Below are 19613 nucleotides of genomic sequence, written 5' to 3' on the forward strand. Positions count from 1 at the left end.
AGTAGAAACATTTTAAAAGTATTTTATTTTACTACTTCGAAAATTTACTAAAAAAAATAAGCATACGAGTTTTCATAAATATTTGTAGAATTAAACGAATTAGAGGAATAACTTATTTAAATTGAAATAAAAATATGAAATTATTAGATTAAAATAAAATAGAGACGAAGGAAATATTTACAAATAAATTATGAATGGATAAATAGAGAAATTATAAGCTTTACTTTCTCGCAGTCTAAAAAATAACAAATTACAGTGTGGTTTCTTTCGAAAGTGAAATGTTAGATACTTTTATTACAACACTTCGGAAGCGTTTGTATACCCGTATAAAAAGTGAAAATAAAATATGTTAATTGTAAAGAAATAAATAATTTTGTTTCTTCTTGAGCATGTATTCTTCTTCGCGTCTTTTTTGTCAATATTCAAAAAAATGTGTACCTTTGAATTCGGTTATTAATCAATATATTGTGGCAAATCATTTTGTTCTTCTACTAAGACCTTTAGAGCATGTTCTATGGTATTCGGTAAATGATCCCATAGCATCCGTGGCATTACCAATATATCTTGAAATTCGTCCGCTTCAGCCCACCTCATTTCATATTTTCTCTCTTTCCTACTTTCCTTTTTTCTAGAAGAAAAGAAAACATTGCATCATTTCAGGATCGAAAGTTTATAACTTGGTAGTTAGTTGATTAGAGTTTTGTAGACTGATTTTAAAAAATATGTATGATTTTTTGTCAAAATTTATTGTTAGTTAATTTGTGGAAACAAAAGTGAAGTAACAATATTTTTTTCACTAAATATCTAAGGTCAATATAAAGTGGAAATTAAACAAATCTTTACTAAAATTTGTATTCTTTGCCTTACTCAGACACATGTGCTGTGAGTGCATAAAATTGAAGCACAATGCTTATGATTGATATTTACAGATCTTATCAATCTCTGAAGATGTTTAGATTGTACATCGAATATACGAATATTCGAATGAACATAAATCTTGTTATTAAATGTAAAATGAAAAAAATGATTGAAAAAATGAAGCAACGCCGAACCTTTTCTCTTCTGACTGTTTGGTTTCAGGCTTAATTTTTCTTAGGTGAAGTATCTTTCCTCCTGGATACAATCTCTGTGACACATACTTTCTTATCGTCAAGTCTCGTTCGAATTTTTTACCTTCCTACGATATAACGATCTATATGTATATATACATTTTATTTTTCGTATTTAATTTTTTTTATTAAATATATTATTTAGATTCAGTAATGTGACTCTTATACACTAAAAGTAATAATGAACAATTAACAACTGGTTGCGTATTTACCTCCATTGTCACTTCGTTTTGTTCATTGAGCAATGGCAATTCCCCCGCCGTCTTGCTTATCACATTACACGAACACCAACTTTTGGTAAGATCCTTTTCAGGGATGCCAAAAAGCATATAGCCTAATGAATTTGAAATCACTCTGTACTGGGTAAAGAAAATGTTCTGTTAGTACTTGGCTGTGAAACTTTGTAAAGATTTTATCACTAGTAAATTAAACTGATTAAAACTTAACGTCGTGAAATTTCGAAGTTATAATGTTATTTAATTATTAATGAAACGTTAATTATGTATTTATATTTGAAAAAGGATTGCTTAATTTATAAATGAATGTTTAAAGAAACGTAGTAATAGATGATTCAAACATTAATGTAGATCTAGTGTATAAATAAAAGAAAAGTTTATATGTTTACTTTTGGTAGTGTGCAAGTTCGAATTGCCATGAGCAAAGCATTCCTCAGCTTTATTATAGAGTTAACATCAAGCCTCATAACGAAGTCATCACCAATTCCTACTGTTAGGACAAATTCCTCCGACATCTTGGCAAGTTCTCGGCTGAGATGGCCAGCTAATTAGAGAATTTGTTCTTTCTGATTAAAAAGATTCTTTAAGCCATTTAAAAATTCGTAATGGCGAAGTAATTGAAAATTATTATTTTGAGATATACACCTGGTGTAGCGAATGCAAAGACCTTTAGGTTCGGGTATTCAGGCCTTAATAAAAATGATAATAGAACTGCTATACCAGCACCCAGGCTGTGACCTGAAATTTTATTGTTGATAAATGAATAAATATTATAAGTAAATAGATACACTGAAGTACGATAGAGAATTGATGAAGTTACATTTGTATTTAAGCTTTTTTTTTAAATATAAATAATAATGTTTTAACCTGCCTGTAAGTATTAAATCGTGGTTAGGATATGTGATGAATGCTTGTTCCAAAACATTATTTTTTTTTAATTGCTTAAAAATCTCCCTTGCTGCAGCTATCATGCCTTGGTGAGCCTATAAACAAAACATGTGTCAATATATTAATATTCTCAGTTATAATTGTGAGTTTTCAAGTAATTATTAAAAAAAAATTAATCAAATTAAAAAAATGAAAATAATTATTTTACATTCAATATTATTCTGTACGGTCTTCTGGCACTGTTTTTTGAATTTTTTTCTTAAATGATTTTCAATACTGAAACTAAAAAGCTCATTCAGTATTGATTTCAAATAACTTCTAACGATTTAAAGATCATTACAATAACTTGAATAACATCCATAAAAACAATTAATTGATGCAATGTTGAGAGCATATATTAGATACAATATGAGTTTCTAATAGTAATTTTTATTTCTTTTATAATGTTTCCGTCATATATGGCATGGTGTTATCACGATGAAAGGAATTAATCATAATATATCAAAGATGGCTAGTTTTTTATCAATATTATCAATTGCGATATTCTCTAGGGTTTGTATTAAATTATTATCTACTCCGATCATTATAACGATTGTTGACCGATGTGCAAGACGGAATCAGACGGAACTATACAGAATTTTGTGTTCTATCGTTACGTCTGACTTCATCGCATTCGATCTCGCTCCTTTCTTTGTTATTGTTGCGCACCAATAATGACCATGCTTCGAATGCTGAGGCGATCAGAGTATCGTGAGTGAAAAAGTCCCCTTGCCCCTACGCACTTTTTACTTGCTGGTCGCCGAAGCTAACGTGAGAGCTGCACTGTACTCTGCGATGAAAAAAAGACGTCGCCCAGTCTAAAAAGTCATGGAGACAAGGGGGCATTTGCATTTACGATGTTCGGTCCGCCACGGTCTTCGATGCATGGTCTTTAACCCTTTGCACTCCAGAAATTTGTCACTAGAAATATTCAATTTATTTTTACGAGATATACATGACATTTTTTAAACTAACTTAGCGAGGAATTTATTCACAGAATAAGGGGAACAATGGTGTTTGATTTCTACATTTCACGTATCAATAGATTACTCAAGACTTAATGTTAAATACAATTTTACAATTTTGATGCACCAATCGAGTGGTGACTGAGAGGCACCTTTGGAGTGCAAAGGGTTAATGACCAGCAACAAAAAACGAAAGCAATGCTGAATGCGACAAACGGGGACGTAACGATAGAGAACGAAGTTGGCAGCACTATGAATTTTATTTTTTATCGTTACATCTCACTCCGTCGCATTCAGTCTTGTTTCCGTCTTTTATTATTGTCGTACGGCCAATAACGACCATGCGTGGAAGACTGAGGCGGCCCGAACACCGCGAGTGGAAGTGTCCCTTTGCTTCCCTGAGCTTTTAGCTTGTTGGCTGGACGACGTCTTTTCTCTATCGAAGAGTACTCTTATTTGCTTCTTAAAAATTAAACTAAATAAGAGAAAACATTAATTTGACTTGAAAATCAATATATTAACATTTTCTTTGTGAAAGATAATATTGTTCAAACATTTCAAAATCTCGCTGATTAAAAAACATTAACGTATGATCTATTGTCACATCATCGAGAGCCACGTAAGATTATTCACATATTATTTTATTATTGCAATATTTACCGCCGAACCCGGTGGAACGCCTTCGCATTCAAAATTCCTGGAAGCCGCGTAAATGTCTGTGATTATATCACGTATTGATATTGTGCCTCGTATAACGATGACGATACTGTTTTTCTTATGATCTACGACGACGCAGAACGGTATCTGAAAACATTTTGTAAGAAGAGGAAATATTTCTCGAAACCATTATAGCTATAAATAAGTAACTACCAACCTCGCACAAGAAATTCTTAAATGACGCGTATAAAATATCATCTACACATATGTTTGACAATGACTTCACACCAGCTAAGTAACAGTAGCAACAATTGTCGCCGCGAATCGCAGTCGGCTTTCTTCTGTAATTGAATTGTTTCAATCAATACGGGAATTCAGTTCTCATAAAATAACTTTACTTTTTTTTAATAGGCATGAAGCACCTGCTATGTAGTTTCTAGCGACCTTGTTTGATTTTCAAATGCTTAATGACGGTATCTTTAATTGTAGATCCATGTTTACACGTGTTTATTTAAATTTGTTACGATTCTTTACTGACTTCTTTGTTTTATCTATTTATTTTTTATCGTTACTTTATTTATAAAGTTTTATCTAACAACAAGCTTTAGGCGGTTAGTACAGCTATTCTGTAAAATAGAATTTTGATGTCGGAAATTCGTTACTTGATGCGGTAATTTACAATATTAATCCACTTAAATATGAACATTGAAGTAAGTACTTACACATGAAGATAATTTGAATAAATTATAGTATGTAACAAATTTTAACTTCCTTCTTTTAATATTGCAAAATTCAATAGATAATTTTTGTAAATTTTTGTGTACCGAATGCATGAAATTCAAAAAAGTGTTAGATGACAGTAAGTGCATGTAAAACAATTTAAAGAGTGTTTGACATGTTCATGTCAGCATGTAACAGTGTGTATGAGAGAATAATTTGGGCTTACAGGAAATATTTTAATTAAGATACTAAAGTGTAAGGATACTTACCGAAAGCAAGTGCAACAAGTTAAATTCTGCAAAAGATGACAACATCCTGTCCATGTGTGTTTGTAAAACACGTATAACCATCCATAACAAGCTGTCGATAATCTCAGATAGTAATAAGCACTTTGAAGGTTCATCCAGCTGGGTGTGTTAGCGAAAATTATTGACGTGTCTATAACAAGTATATCAATTACTATAATTATTTCGTATAAAGGATACATCGTTTATAAATAAATATCAAGAAAATTCTTCCTTCTTGTGTTGCTTCTTTTTAATTTACTGTATTTGAGTTGGTTGCATTTTTATTTGTCTTGGTATTTAATACTTATTACGATGCACGAGGGTAAGTAGTTTGAAAAGTTTAGTTTTTTTAATAAATATATATATTCCAGAAGTATATATATATATATTACCTGTTGTATACGTTAGACGAGGCAGGACATTTTGGCTACGTGATTCATGCAGACGACGCTTTTGGTATACCCTCAGTAAAATGAGTCCTGCCATTATATCCGAAGGAACCAAGTCAGTTGCGCGGCTTAGGTGATTTAGCAAGGCTAGAAGAATCGATTTTTTATTAGATTAAGTAACAGATGTATCAATAATTTTCAAATCGAAACGAAATAACATTTCTTGATCGCATTGAGAGATTGAAGAGAGAACGCTGTCAATGGCAAAGCTGGGTTAGAGATACAGAATTTTTGTGACAGTGTTAGATGGTACGAAATATGTTGTTAGTCACAGAGATAGATGTATTTAATCTCTTATAATTAGTCACAGATAAAAACGTGTTTAAATTAACAAATGCTTTGTATATTACAAAAATTAGAAAATTGATCTTATTTTTTAAAAGGCCAGAAAAATTAATTTAGTTAATTATAAACTTTGATAGGTTATTTAATAAGTTTTCAAGGATTCTTCAAGGAAGTTATTAAGGAACTTTTCAATATGGGATAGACACCAAGAAATCTATTAATAAGCTTCCACTAAATACAGTGTTAATCTAGACTTTATCCGTCACATTATGTTAAAAATAAAGAGCTCAGAATTTAACAAAAATAATCATTAAAATTATTCAAATCTGATTAAGTTCTATGGAAATAAGAACTACATATTATAGTGTGCAATGTCTAAAAACGATTTATCAAGAGGAAGAATTTGTTTCCTTTTTTTAATTCTTCATTTCTTATGTGTCTCGTTCCGGTTTATCCTTTCTCTATGCAAATTATTAGCCTATCTTAAGATTATTCAAGGTTAAACTTACATTCTATTATATTTAAATAATTTTTTTAAGGTTATTTTGCATGAATTCCAATTTGTTGACAGTGATTCATTCAAGAATTTAAGCATACATATGAACAGTTTTATTATATAAAAAGAGTATTAAGGAATGAATGAATATCTGTGTTCTCCACATGATTGTTAGATATATTACAATGAGATGGTAGAGAATATAGATTAACTTGTCGAGAAATCAGCATATTTTTGACTTTAGCAACTTCAATATTCAATGCGAGCAACTTCATTATTTATACAAGGTCTATTTTTTCAAAAAGTACGATTAATGTGATTATTGCAAAAAAAGTAGGATTCTATAAATATTGTTCATTTCTTTTAAGTTTAACTATAAGAAGAATGCTAGTTTTCTATTATTTATAAATCTATTATATTATAAATGTTCCTTCACTTATAGCAGACTTCGCAATTAACTAGAATAAATTTACTTTTATGAACATAACTACCTTCTTCGGCTTTAGCGAAACAGTTAATAGTATGGTCAACTATTTGAGTGATCCGTTGATTTTCTTAGTACTAGAAGTATTAGATAAGTCAAAATAACAGAATCCTGATTTCTTAGTTTATAATTATTGAAAAGGTAACCAATGCTTCTCTAGGCAGTTACTAAACAAATTTATTCAGTAACGCGTAGACTGAGTTATGAATGGTTTAAAATTTCGACAGATGCACTGTTAGAGTTTCTATAAGAAAATTAAATAAAATCAATTCGACTGCTCGGTAGTTCCACTGTTAATAGATCGAACACTATGCAAATAACTAATATCATTACCCAGTCTACCGAAGACGAGAAGTTGAACGAAAATCTTTGAAATGCTGAGACTAAGCAGGCTCAAGCGTTGCCATTTAAGGGTTAATAGCACATTGAGCCTTGCAAATGCGGAAGTTTCGTTTCGCAGAGGATTTTAGGAGCAAGATCGTTTCCAATTTCAATGCGGCAGGACTCTTTCCAAGCCAGCCGTACCTATGTCTCACCAGCAACATGTTGAAAAGTCTCTTTAGCATTCTCGTCTTTTCGTATCCACCAGAGCAATTTGAGTCTACGCAACCAATTATTGGACACCTTGCTGTATTCGGCCAGATTTTCGAGTTTCTTCTTTTCTATCGAGCCCAGAGGATCGAAGATCAACACCAGCCCAAAAATAGTGAGGCCTATGAAGATCCAGTCGAACAGCACAAGAGATTGAACGATGGCCACGGTGTAATGATCGTAACTGCATTTTATGCTGCCACCAAATATCCATATGCTTCCTAACAGGTTCCATCCTATCTCGGGTAGGATAAACAGAATCCTAGAAATGTGAAGATGTAAAATATTATTTAATGAAACATTAAAAACGAATTTAAAAAGTTTGGAAAAATTCGGAAATTTGGGAAATGTTGTTGATGATAAGGGGGTTAACCTGACAAGGAGGATGAAAAAACAATTTTTTCTCAATTTGGAAAAGTACATTTGTATAAGATTATAAGAAGTACAAAATATTGTAAAAATTAAAGAAAGTAATGCCTGAATCGGACGCAGTATGTTTCAGACTGTATTTATCATTAAGTACAATAAAATTGCATAAACGTCATAAATTTGGAATAATTTTCTAAATTTTATAGACATCACGACTTGAGCTTCTGTGTAGAAAATTGATTGAGAACTTTGTTTAATCAGTAGATTTTAATAATACTTCTTCATCTTTTTAATTCTTCTACATTATTTTTCACTTAATTTGTAGGGCTTGTCAAATAAACAACTTCATGACGACTTTTGTCAACAATATATTAAAATGAAGGAATTATTTCAAATTTTCACATATTGTTCAGCTTTATTAATTACGTGACTTGTTCCCAGATGTTTGGTTAGAATTATACGTGATTATTGATAGTGCCAACAATCAGACAATATTTACTACTCTCTCTTCAATGGTAAGAACAGCGGTGCACTTTGAACGGAAGACCAGCTAACTGATGCTAACCGATTGTAATTTGGGTTTCACAGTGTCATAAAAGTATGATATATACATGGAAATGTTCGAAGGTAATGTTCTGAGGGTTATCATTGCATATTTTTGCACGAAAGTTGCGGAATGCACAGAGCTTTCATAGATAAATGCCGCTTTATATCACGCTGAATTACTGTTTTTGCAAGGAAGTTCAAAGTTCTCCACATTTCTTTTCATACGATTACTCATTTTTATTTTCCTTCCACAGAAGAGACGAAGAGTATTTCGGACGTAAAATCAATTTCGCGAGGAAATATAAATGAGTATTAGCACTTGATAGAACTTTTGTAGATTTATATGTATTTATAGGCTTATAGAAAGGCTAGAAGACAGCATGATACGGAAATTTTCACGAAAATTTAATTCTATATTATGTTATTTTTAACTTGTTAAAAAAATAGGCAACCAAATAAGTTGACATTTCTTTATTGTTTTGTATTTCAACATTTTAAATATTGAAATGTAAACATGAGATTTATATCATTATTTTAAAGATTATTTTAATTTTTAATAAATTGCTCTATTCAAAGATTTCCTACCATTTTTCATTGTAATCATTTATTAACAATACAACTTTTATTCTTGCATAATAATATGCAAAGATTATGGGTAGAGCAAAATCTTTCTCTCAACCTCATATTATTGTTTTTTTGTCTAGTATAAACTGTCTATAAGTGTTATAGTCTTGGACGCTCGAGTTGTTGCAATTAGCAATTTTAAATGTATCTATGTTTTATCAGCAAGTAATTAAGTCGTAAGTACTATTATGTTATGGTCTGTCTGTTATTGATTCTGCAGTAGAATTCTGATTTACTATTAGTTCTGTAACCTTCGGAAGTTTTCTCAGCTTTCTGTTACAAGACTGTTATCGCAGAGTTCGAAGAATATTATTTTTTAGTTTTACAATTACTCGACAACATGAACAGTTGCAAGAAATATTTACTGTTAGTCAGCCAATATTTAAAAAGACACGAAGACGATATTGTAAAAATATGATCCTCTTGCAAGAAGAGAATGTTGGCATAACTCATTATTACAGTAATGGCAATAACGGTATCGATGACAGCGTACATTCTAAAAACTGATAATATATAAAAATAGATAGCGTAAATGGTTCGAAGAAGCTAATTTTACAATAGTTGACAAGGAAAAAATATCTACGTTTTTGAAAAAAAAAATATAAAGGCTTTTTTGATTCTTGCTCAATAATACAAACAGTTGGAGTTTTGAGCAATGAAAAGAAGTAAATTAAAATAAAATAGTCGATTTTCATCGATCAGAAACGAAAAGCTAAATTCTTTTTGCATGCATCATTTGATATAAATAGTTCAATTTGCTGGTGATATGATGTATTAATAATCATTTTTAAATATACATGCATAATGTGTAATCTCAAATTTATATAACAAACTTACATAAATAATATGTAACATGATATTATATTTTGACATGAAAATGGCCAATTACGCGTTACAGAAATGTTCTTGTTCAATTATTTAATCGGTCAAATTGGCCAGAGCTCCGATTTAAATGCGATAGAAAGTGTCTAGACATATTTAAGATTAAAGTAAGCATACAAGTATAATGCTTCTTCATTTATTGGTTAGTGACGCAGGATGCAGGAACAGTGATGCAGTATTACGTCAGGAAACTGTGAAAGTCTAGTATTAAGTGTGTCAAAGCGTGTTCGAGCAATTATTAAAGTCGGAGGCTCGTGAACAAATATTAAACGCGCGAAAATTAATTGAAAATTGATTACCGTGTAAAATTGATAATACTTTTTATAGAAATCTTAAATATATACAAAAGAAAGTTTCAAATAAAATTTGCACTGTTTGAGAGAGAAAATTTCGGTTGTCAAAATTTATAGGTCAACAAGTTACATTTTTTCAAATTTCAGTATCTTCGAAAAATGTAAAGGTGTTTGAATTGACCAGTGATGTTGTATACAAGATAGAGAACTATATTTATATAAAATTGCTGAAGTGTACCAAAAATTATCTGATTGCATAAAAGATATATTAATACCTTCGAAGTCTTAAGAAGTATGATTTCGAGAAAGGTTTTTCTCGAAGACTTTAAACTTCTTATTTCGTTTCGTTAAGTGCAATGTCTTGTATGAGTAATGGTACATGTTTTCTTCCTATGTTCCATACGCAAACATTGAATAAATTAACACGTACATGATAATTTTATGTGAATGTGTATTGTTGTTTTCAATTGTAAAATCTCCATTAAAAAGCGCATAATTTAATAATCATCATTTAATTAAAAGTAACACTCTCATTACGTCATCTTATTATAATGCATTGAAAATCTCTATTAACAACAGACGGGTGGTTTAGGGAATTAAATACTTCAATGGTAATTTGTATGATAAGTAAAACTGACATCCCCGCAAAAAGTATTAATGTGACTATTAGAAATTCATATAAGAATTTTTTCGTTAGAAATCTCTGCCACGCAAATCAACCACGTATTCCATTTTTCAATCTCATTAAGTGCATGGGTGCAGCATCGTTGGATAAACGGGCCAATTTTCATTTAATCGTTAAAGATAACATACGGTGAAGATAAGAGTGAATATTATTCAAAATCTATTATAGGTATTACCGCAAATTTTGAACATATGTGTAACATCAATTTACAATTGAAGTATACATTTTACAAATGTTTCAATTTAAAGGAAAATTGTATTACTATCAGGATACGGAATGGTTATGACACTTTCTTCAGTCCTCATCTTTTCTTAATATCTTGAATATCGCTCATTGTAAAACGAAACTGTTGTAACTGAATAATGTCAAATAATTATGTAAGATACACGTATAAAAATTGTTCTTGTTTAAATGGTAGTTCCTGTGCAGTCATAATCTAAATTCTAGTTGCTACTTCTGACTCCGACCTTCCATGTGTTTCCGTGAAGCCGCTTGCCAGATATTGTTGGTACTAATCGCGCAACGCGAATGTGCGTCACTAGACGCATCTCATCAGTTGCAACGTAAATATTGGAACAAACGACAAAAAAGGTACTTCATTCAGTCATAACTTGCTAGTCGGGCGCGATGGGAGTAGATGGTCAACATCATATAACGCATGCCATTTCATTCGAAGCTAATCGGTTATACGAGTTAATTTAATAAAACAGACTGGCGATGTTGATTATCTAATATGGAAATCTCAGCGTGTGATTTTTAAACGTTCACTCACTTTACTGTTAGGAGCGGCTGCACGTATTTGCGGGCTCGTGTATCCATGATGCTCCCTTTCGCGCTGTGCCTCACGATAATGGCCATAAAGAGTATGCTCAGGGCGAGGTAGACCAATTGTCCGAGAAAAAACACGCGTACCAATTCGCCACCTGATTGACAGCCCCATGTGTACTGATAGTATCGACCGCAAGCGACACCAATGAGAATTAACCTGCGAACAGAACCAATTGCGAAGGATTCGATTTTTATTTGGTGCCATTCAGGATGCTTTTGGAAATGATGAATTGAGGGAATCGCGTCGAAAGTGTCAGGTTTAATTTAGATAATGCATTGTTTTGTTTGTGTTGTTAATTATGTGGTTCCTGAAAACGAAATTTTAGAGGATTTAAAGAACAAACAACTTGTAGTTCTTATTCAATTATACTCTCGGTGAACATATTTCGTGCATGTAAAGTAGATAATTCGGAAGCTTTTTAATAGGACGATATGATAATGTCTGTAGTATTTGTAAAAAATAAATAACGCGATTTTTGCTACTTTATTTGATTTTAATTAGTTAATAAAAATAACAATTTTTGTCACATCGAGTTGATTCACCATAGCAAGAGTCATCAGGTTAAAAAAAATAAAATGGTCGTATAGTTGTAGTTAGCAGTTACTAAGAAAACCTTGGCCAAGATTGAAAAACAATCTTTCGGAGAAGACGTGTTTAAAATTTAACAAAGAATTATACGATGCTGATTCTGAACTTGAGAGAACAAATGCTTGAAGTATGATAATTAAAAATAAATATTTGTATTTGGTCGATGAATATGGAATATTGTAGTTGTACTAAAAAGCTTTGGAATTAAGTTCAATATTATTTTAGTTTGACTCATTGATGTTACGCGATTCTGACATATAAAGAATTTAATTTGGATATTCTATATAAAAAATATATTTTTTTATGGTTTTTATTAATTTTATAATTAAAAGTGTTATATCAATAGAATGAAATAAATGTTCCACAGAATATGATATTCCTGTAATATAAATAACGAGGAAATAAATTTTCAATTTTTCAGAATTTATTGAAACTTTGAAGTAACACGTGACTATTACTATTTTCTTCAATATATTGAAAATTATCTGTCTTGCGCTTATCCTATTTATTACATTAAGTTCGCGAAGAAAACAAATATCTTTTTCTCTCCAGGAAACCTTTGTTGCATTGGCGATTTTAAAATATTGGTGTTCATAATTATTGAAATAAATTCTGTATGGTATGTTGTCTCTGTTAAATACATTGAAATATCTTTTGCCTTTCCCAAGGGTTCATTGTTATGTCGTGTGAGTGCAACAAGACATCGTTTAAATAATTCATCAGAGGTTAGCTCTTTCTAATTTGGTTCCATGATATTCAATATTTTATTGTTTAGTGGTAATTTTCCACGAGGAAAATTACATTACTTTGTTTTTTCACAATATGTCAGTTACACTGCATGTTTTGTTTCCTTTAAACTACAATACAAAAATATTTCTAATCGTTTCGTACAAAAATGGAACTGAAAAATCAAGTTTTTCAGATTCACAAATGTTTACCAATGCTTTGAATAACTGTTCCCTTTTTGAAGCAGAAAAGAAATGTACTAAAACGGCGAGGAAGTATTTAAAATTAAATTAAACGTGTAACTATCGAAATGGAAGGACACTAAATTAATTTCTACATCATTATAATATAATAATTTTATTGTAATAGAATATTATTTTTATTATTCATAATAACAATAATAATATTACAATAATATAAATCATTTTATTAAAAGTCGGCAATAGTTTTCATATTACTATTGCAATAATAAAATTGCAAAATTTATAAGTAAATATCAATTCAATTTCACTTTTTAAAAATTAATTCAAAAAGATTCGCATTTGCATACAAATTCACAATTTAATATTGATGAATTTATACAGGAAAAAAGGTTCTGTATTACGATATTAAATCCATTTACATAATTGATTATTCGGGAATAGTAATTTTTATTGAAGGTCAACCCTCCGTTATCAAGGTTTTCAAAGCAATGTGAATGCTATTAGACCAATAGCTTCGTGATTTGCTGTCGAACGCAACGCCTAGAAAATTATGGTTATTGAGAATATAATCAAGGACAAAGAGGGTAAGAATTATGTTGAAAAAATGCTAATGCCATTTTGAAAGCTTCTTACGAGGAACGGAAAAATCTGTAATCCTTGCATAATTGATTGATTTATGATTTATGATTTATCGCTTTTTATAAAGCATCTGTAAAATAATATACAAGATTTCAAGCGTGTTTGAAATCTTGGAACGACATTTATGTAATTTGTGGACGCGATATTTTAAAAACTGCTTGTCGAATTTCTTTCAAACTTTCTAATTATACTCAATATATGACTTTTTCTCATAAAAATGCCTAATTAATTAGACATTTTGTAATTGAGAAAACAATGATTTTTTCCTGTTTATATACTTTTTTGTGTTATATAAAAATGTGTATCGACATAACTTCAATCATGTGCAATACAATGGCCTTCAATCTTATATAAGGTCGAGAATGAAAAAATAATTCGAATAGTTCCTACCTGTATATTCATTATGTAGTATTCATTCTATTCTATAATACTATATTTCATGTTGCATCAACTGATGATGGTTATTAACGGCCACTACAGTATTTTATTTCTTTGAAAAATTTTGATATTTTTTAGAACTTATTAGAGTAATTAGTAGTTTCTTTATATTATTTTGCTATAACATTCTATTCTAACCTTTTAATTTCTAGGAGTAGATAAAAGCAAAGACGTAAATCACTATATAACTAACAAATTCTAAATTTTTCCGGAAAATCAAAGCTTACTTTCGATGACATATGTGTGTCGATCAGTCATAATTTCATTTACGTTCGTTTCTTTTCTATTTTTTCAAATTATGCCCTGTTTTTGTTAAAAGATTTTTGTTTGCCTCTACCATAATATCCTCATGCAATAAGAGTTTGAATATTTCATTTATTGTTTAGCGTGCAGTTTCATTTGCAGCTTAATTATACAGTCATTCGTACTAGATACATATTTTTTAATGGAATAGCAGTTGTTCAAATATCTAATAATTACTGTTATTATCATGTAATGCTGTGGTATAATGGAACGAAACTGAAACGCACGCAAAAGGAAAATAGTCACTCACCACACGGTACGAACGAAAATTTCAAACAGTCCTGGATACACCAAATCATCGGTCGCGGCTAGCCATTTTCTTCCGAAAAGATTGATCGCAGGCATTTCCCTGTAACGAATATCACAATAATAAAAATTGGATATGTACTTTCCTTTCCAAAACTGGCTAAGACTTGGCAACAACACGAGACGTGTTTCGAAATGAAATAAGTATAGTATCTACATGGTTAGCCACATTCGAAAGTAATGTTAGTAATTTTGAAATTCCTCTAAATATTATTTTTTTTATCATGAATTTATTTAAATTCATGCTGTTGATATTATTAAAATATTATCCCTAACGATTAAATTAATTATGATGATTTTTTCTACAAAAGAAACATGATTTGAGAAAGTTAACGTATCATTTTATAATAATTAGATTACAGAGAACTGTACAATACATTGAAGATATGTTAACTTAAAGTAAGATAAGCATTAAGTTTAATGTTTGCATAGATTACAAATTTTGTGAATTTGAAAAGGTTAAAAAAATGTTATTGAAAATTTCGTTACATTTTAAACTGTCTTTTAACTAACAAAAAGAACGATTTTCCAGTTCTGTAGTTTGTGGTACAGTGTTTGAAGATCGGAATGAATGTGTACGTACATCCGCAGTCTAATTACAAGTACATAATATCATCATTCTAATAATGATAATCAATTTCTTGCAGAACAATAAAAATACAACGTATTCCATTCATTGATATTGCATCCTCTATTACCATTTAATTGTATATTGGATAATTATAATTATAATACATTAATACCGTATTTGAGCGTACGTTGCGATTTTTTGTTTTCAATTACCGATACTTGACCATTGATCTCTATGTTTATTGGTCGGAATTAAGCTATTTATGACTTCTGTCTTAAAATAATTATTGACATTTCGAATGAAAAAAAATTAATGCCAATCGCTTATCCTTTAAGTATGGAAGTCTGAAAATGATCGATTAATACTAAATATTGTATTTATTTGTTTTTATTTGTTTAAATATCTCTACGGAACAATAATATCAACTTATAACGAAAACTTCACTCTACGAGGCCACGCGACCGTAGTTAACAAATAAGGAGAATATTATGAATGCAAAATGAGTTTCCAATTGTAATTTTTAATTTCTGTTTTCTAATAATGCTTTTGTTATGCGTTGCGTGATGGAACAGAATTTCTTTGCAGTTCACTAACGATGACCGCTTTTCTGCTCGTACCGGCGTTCATTTTACTCCTCCGACCTTGAACCAAACGATTACTTCGATCTTTGCAACGTCTTTCTACCGATAAAAAATTAAAAGGTAGCGGAGGCTTGAAATCAATGTTGAACAAGTTTCTTCGATTCTAAAGACGAAACATGTATTCAACGAGAAATTCAAACAATGTTTAAAACAGCCAAAGAAAACAATAATTAGCATACTGATAATTAATGTATAGAATGACTTGATAGAGGTAACAGTTTAAATATATACATTATTTTCTAATATTACCATTAAGAAACATTAAATTTTGTTTGCTTGTGTATGTGTTGTACTATATAATAATATATCAATTTCAAAGTATCTTTCGATCACAGTGAAGTATAATTCAATGCAATACTACGCATTTATATATTTTAATTTATCAAAAATAATTCAACAAGACTTTATTTTTGATAACAAATTATTTAAAACACGCAAAACATTTATTTTCAGTTTTTCTTGTTGCGTGGCCATATGAATATTAATCACAGAGTAACACAATACATCATTTGGAGCAAAGTGAAAGGCATTTAAATAACTGCTCAATGAATATATTATAAATAAATCTCATGCTCGTTACTTTAATTGTTGAAATTCATGTTTATTTAATGTGTTAAAAAATTATACGGTTTACAAAAATTCTTGCTAACCATTTTATTAATTTAGTATAAATAATCGAATGCGTTTTCCAAGTACTATTTCCTCTTTGTACAAATGTCTTTCTTAGAACAATAGTAGTTTTCAAGATCTTCATAAGACAAATAAAATAGTCCCACGATCGACGCGTGAAGAACGGTTCCCCTATTTAAGGTCATCAGTGTCTTTATACACCTGAATGATTCTGGCTCCTTTCTCTCTCTTTTTTCCCCTTATGACCGTGTATTACCATAAGATTCGAATGCCCCAGTCCCTGTTCCCATGCATGTATTTCTTTGATCGCGAACCACAGACCAGAGAAAGCGCTGAGAGAAAGTCTTTGTCTATCCTACATCTCGGAGTATGTATTGACATAACATACCGACTCACATAACTGGACCTGGCCACGTTAAAAATTTGCCTTTTGCACCGAATTCTACAATTACTTTCACGCGCGGCCATATCTTCCTGCAAAGGAGGCCTACATTCTTCGAGCCAGCAACCGCTATTAACAAGCCACGCCACTTCTCTCAAATCGTCTGTCGTTTAAATGAATCGGTTCACATTGGAAATTCAAAAAGGCGTTATGTTAATTAGATCTGCATACTGGATTGAAGCAAGAAATGTATTAAAATAAAGTACCGTACTTCAAGGTATCACCTTGTGCTACAGAAGAACGATATAACAATTAGCAAAAATTCTGTGCAGGAATTTATTATAATTTACTTTGACAGTAAAAAGGAAATAAATCTTTCCGATCCTGGCGTTACCCGCACCGTCTGTCTTGTTTGCTCGAGTGATGCAGTAATGTTCTACCGATCATCATTCCCGATCGCGTTTCTCTTTCCCCGAGAGAAATCTTCAGCGGCGCATCACACACGAACGTCGATCGATGATCTCATAGTAAGATTTTATTGTTCGCTGAGTATGAAATTTAATGCCGCGATGAGTACTCCACGCCATTGATCGACGCTCCCGCTTTCCTCCCTCGCAGAAAATGTTGTTTACATCCGGAGACGATTAAGCGTGCCTAATCAATACTAAATATGGTTCGTGATATTGCCATTGTCAGTCTCGTTATGTTATATTTCTAGCCTAGTTTGAACTTTAGATAGCCCCGCTCGCCGATGATCTTTCGTGAAACTGAAATTGCTCGCGAGAGAAATTTTCCTCCGGCCTCGACTCTCGAGTTAACGATCCCGTTTTGAAATGAAAAGTAAGTAAGAGTTGTGTACTGGAATTTATTCACGATCGTTGTCAGTAACGTACTTAAACAGCGTGTCCAGCAATTTCCCTTTGATCGAAGGATCAGTAACTATACGTGGAAGAGTTTTCAAATGTCACTGCTCTAATTGTTTATATAATGTAATCGTTCCTGACAACTCGAGGTTAGAGAGTCTGTTTGAGATTCACTCTGACAAATGCATATATTTTCGTTCGAAAATACGTCGTAATTCGTGTTACATTTTATAAACACTTTAATTCAGTAAAACACAATGAATTGTCGGTAATAATACTTACGGCAACACTCATTTTCATTGACTAGTTCACGACAAAACCAAGTTCAACGGAAATACATTTCCTCTGTCAGTTTGATTAGATGTAAACTTCAATGAGGGTCATGAAATTTCCTACAGAACCATATCACACTAATAATTACCATAAAGGCACGAAGTCCGTAGTCTAACAGGAGGCTCTTTCACGCGACTTTGAAGCGATCATTTGATACGATGCGCGTAGTAGTAAACTTATCGTGACGAAGCATCAATACGATAGAAATCACGAACCATCGTATCTTTCATTGCAACAGTGTTCTCCGCGAGTCGATTTCTACTAAAACCACCTACTCCGAAGATGTAACTCCTAGCATCTTCCAGGCAAACAAATAATCCCCGAAGAAAACTCCGTCAACCGATCACCTTTCCAAACCGAAACTGGTAGCTTTTGTGGACACCTTATTCGGCAAAGATTCTACCGAACAGAACTATACGATCGATCACCTATGTAAACCGATCAATAGTACAACCGCGAAAACAATCGAAGAACCACTGTATCACAGATCAACCTACAGGAATCCGATTCGGTGAAGACCCGAAAAACCGTACAGAAGTCCGAGCTTCAGCGAAGCCTGCTTCCCGGCATGGCATCGAACGAGCAAACGCTAGGAGTGATTTGTACCGATCGGTCCGCGCCGCTCGACTACTTACTCGAGCCCCGTGTATTTACCTAGTCGTGGACGCGTCTCGGTGTCCCGGCGGAGTTCTGAACCATTCACGAGACACCACTTTTCTGCGTGCACGGCTCCTAGCCTAGTCGCCGGACAGGATGCTTGGCCGGTAGTATTTACCGTTTCAGATATACCCGCGACGACTCACCTGGAGATACAAGATTTCCGTCTGCCTGCCGACGTCTTTCTACCTCGTCGGGATCGATGCTCGATCGACACCCGGCACCGCTGTGACCCGTGTGTTGGCCGCCGAAACGCCGAGCTGCGAGTTCTGGAGGAATGCGGCGAGCACACCTCACGGAGGCCGATTTTTTGCGAGACTCGCCGTCTAGAGAGCTCGCTCGCTTGCTCGTTCGCTCACTCGTTCGCTTGCCGATGGAGAGCTTTAGCCGTGGGCCGAGCGGACGACGAAAAATTGCATCGGTTCTTGCGGCAGCCGCGGATCCGCAGGCTGCACGTACAATGCGCTCGTGAAACCCGTTCACCTTGTTCCGCGGGCACCCCGCCGTCGAATCTTATAAGCGGCTCGCTGAGCGCCACGGAGACTGTCCAGCTCCGACGACTGAATTTTTCCTTTGGAAAACATTCTAATAATCTCCCCGCGGTGACCGATCATCAGATAATCGTAAAAACGGATTACGAGGATCATTGCCGGTTAGATCGGACACCGTTCAGTCACTTTTGATAACGATCGGTCGTTTGAGGGTTGGTTTAGTTTGGGGTGGCGCAGGGTGAACGTTCTCTGCTTGATGAACGGCAGGGGATTTCTTTGTTGTAGGTGTTTGAAGATTTGAATTGATTGTTGGAAGAATGTAGGATAGGAGGTTTGTAGTTGGAGGTTTTGCGGTGTTGATTGTGGTGTGTTGGGAAGGATTCCTGGAACCTTCTTTAGGATATTCTG

General features: G+C 32.6%; 1 protein-coding gene across 7 annotated transcripts; it reads right to left on the minus strand.

Annotated features, from left to right (window-relative positions):
* Window positions 1-203: 203 nt before the first annotated feature.
* LOC116433385 (diacylglycerol lipase-beta) lies at window positions 204-19204 on the minus strand. Of its 7 annotated transcripts, XM_076368746.1 has the most exons (15): window positions 18555-18676; window positions 18146-18469; window positions 14582-14680; window positions 11378-11590; window positions 7152-7468; window positions 5294-5437; window positions 4884-5052; window positions 4112-4235; window positions 3898-4041; window positions 2217-2328; window positions 1991-2083; window positions 1735-1889; window positions 1322-1468; window positions 1053-1177; window positions 204-628 (listed from the first exon to the last, which is right to left on the minus strand). In XM_076368746.1, exons 3-15 carry the CDS (start codon window positions 14674-14676, stop codon window positions 454-456), a joined length of 2013 nt encoding a protein of 670 aa, XP_076224861.1. In that variant the 5' UTR covers window positions 14677-14680; window positions 18146-18469; window positions 18555-18676; the 3' UTR covers window positions 204-453. The 7 variants fall into 7 exon arrangements, with proteins under 7 accessions (XP_076224861.1, XP_031847283.1, XP_031847282.1 ...); XM_031991423.2 differs by lacking the exons at window positions 18146-18469; window positions 18555-18676 and adding an exon at window positions 18861-19204; XM_031991422.2 differs by lacking the exons at window positions 18146-18469; window positions 18555-18676 and adding an exon at window positions 18712-18861.
* Window positions 19205-19613: the final 409 nt, after the last annotated feature.

Source organism: Nomia melanderi, chromosome 6 (genome assembly GCF_051020985.1).
Source record: "Nomia melanderi isolate GNS246 chromosome 6, iyNomMela1, whole genome shotgun sequence".
Classification (NCBI taxonomy): Eukaryota; Metazoa; Arthropoda; class Insecta; order Hymenoptera; family Halictidae; genus Nomia; species Nomia melanderi.

Bases quoted from the DNA above. Each gene is read 5' to 3' on its own strand.
- LOC116433385 (XM_031991423.2), bottom strand. From the start codon at position 14,676: ATGCCTGCGATCAATCTTTTCGGAAGAAAATGGCTAGCCGCGACCGAT. The intron at 7,469-11,377 runs GTGAGTGAACGT...TCACATTTCTAG, and splicing joins CAGCCGCTCCTAACAGTAAA to GATTCTGTTTATCCTACCCG. The intron at 4,236-4,883 runs GTAAGTATCCTT...ATTCAATTACAG, and splicing joins ACTTGTTGCACTTGCTTTCG to AAGAAAGCCGACTGCGATTC.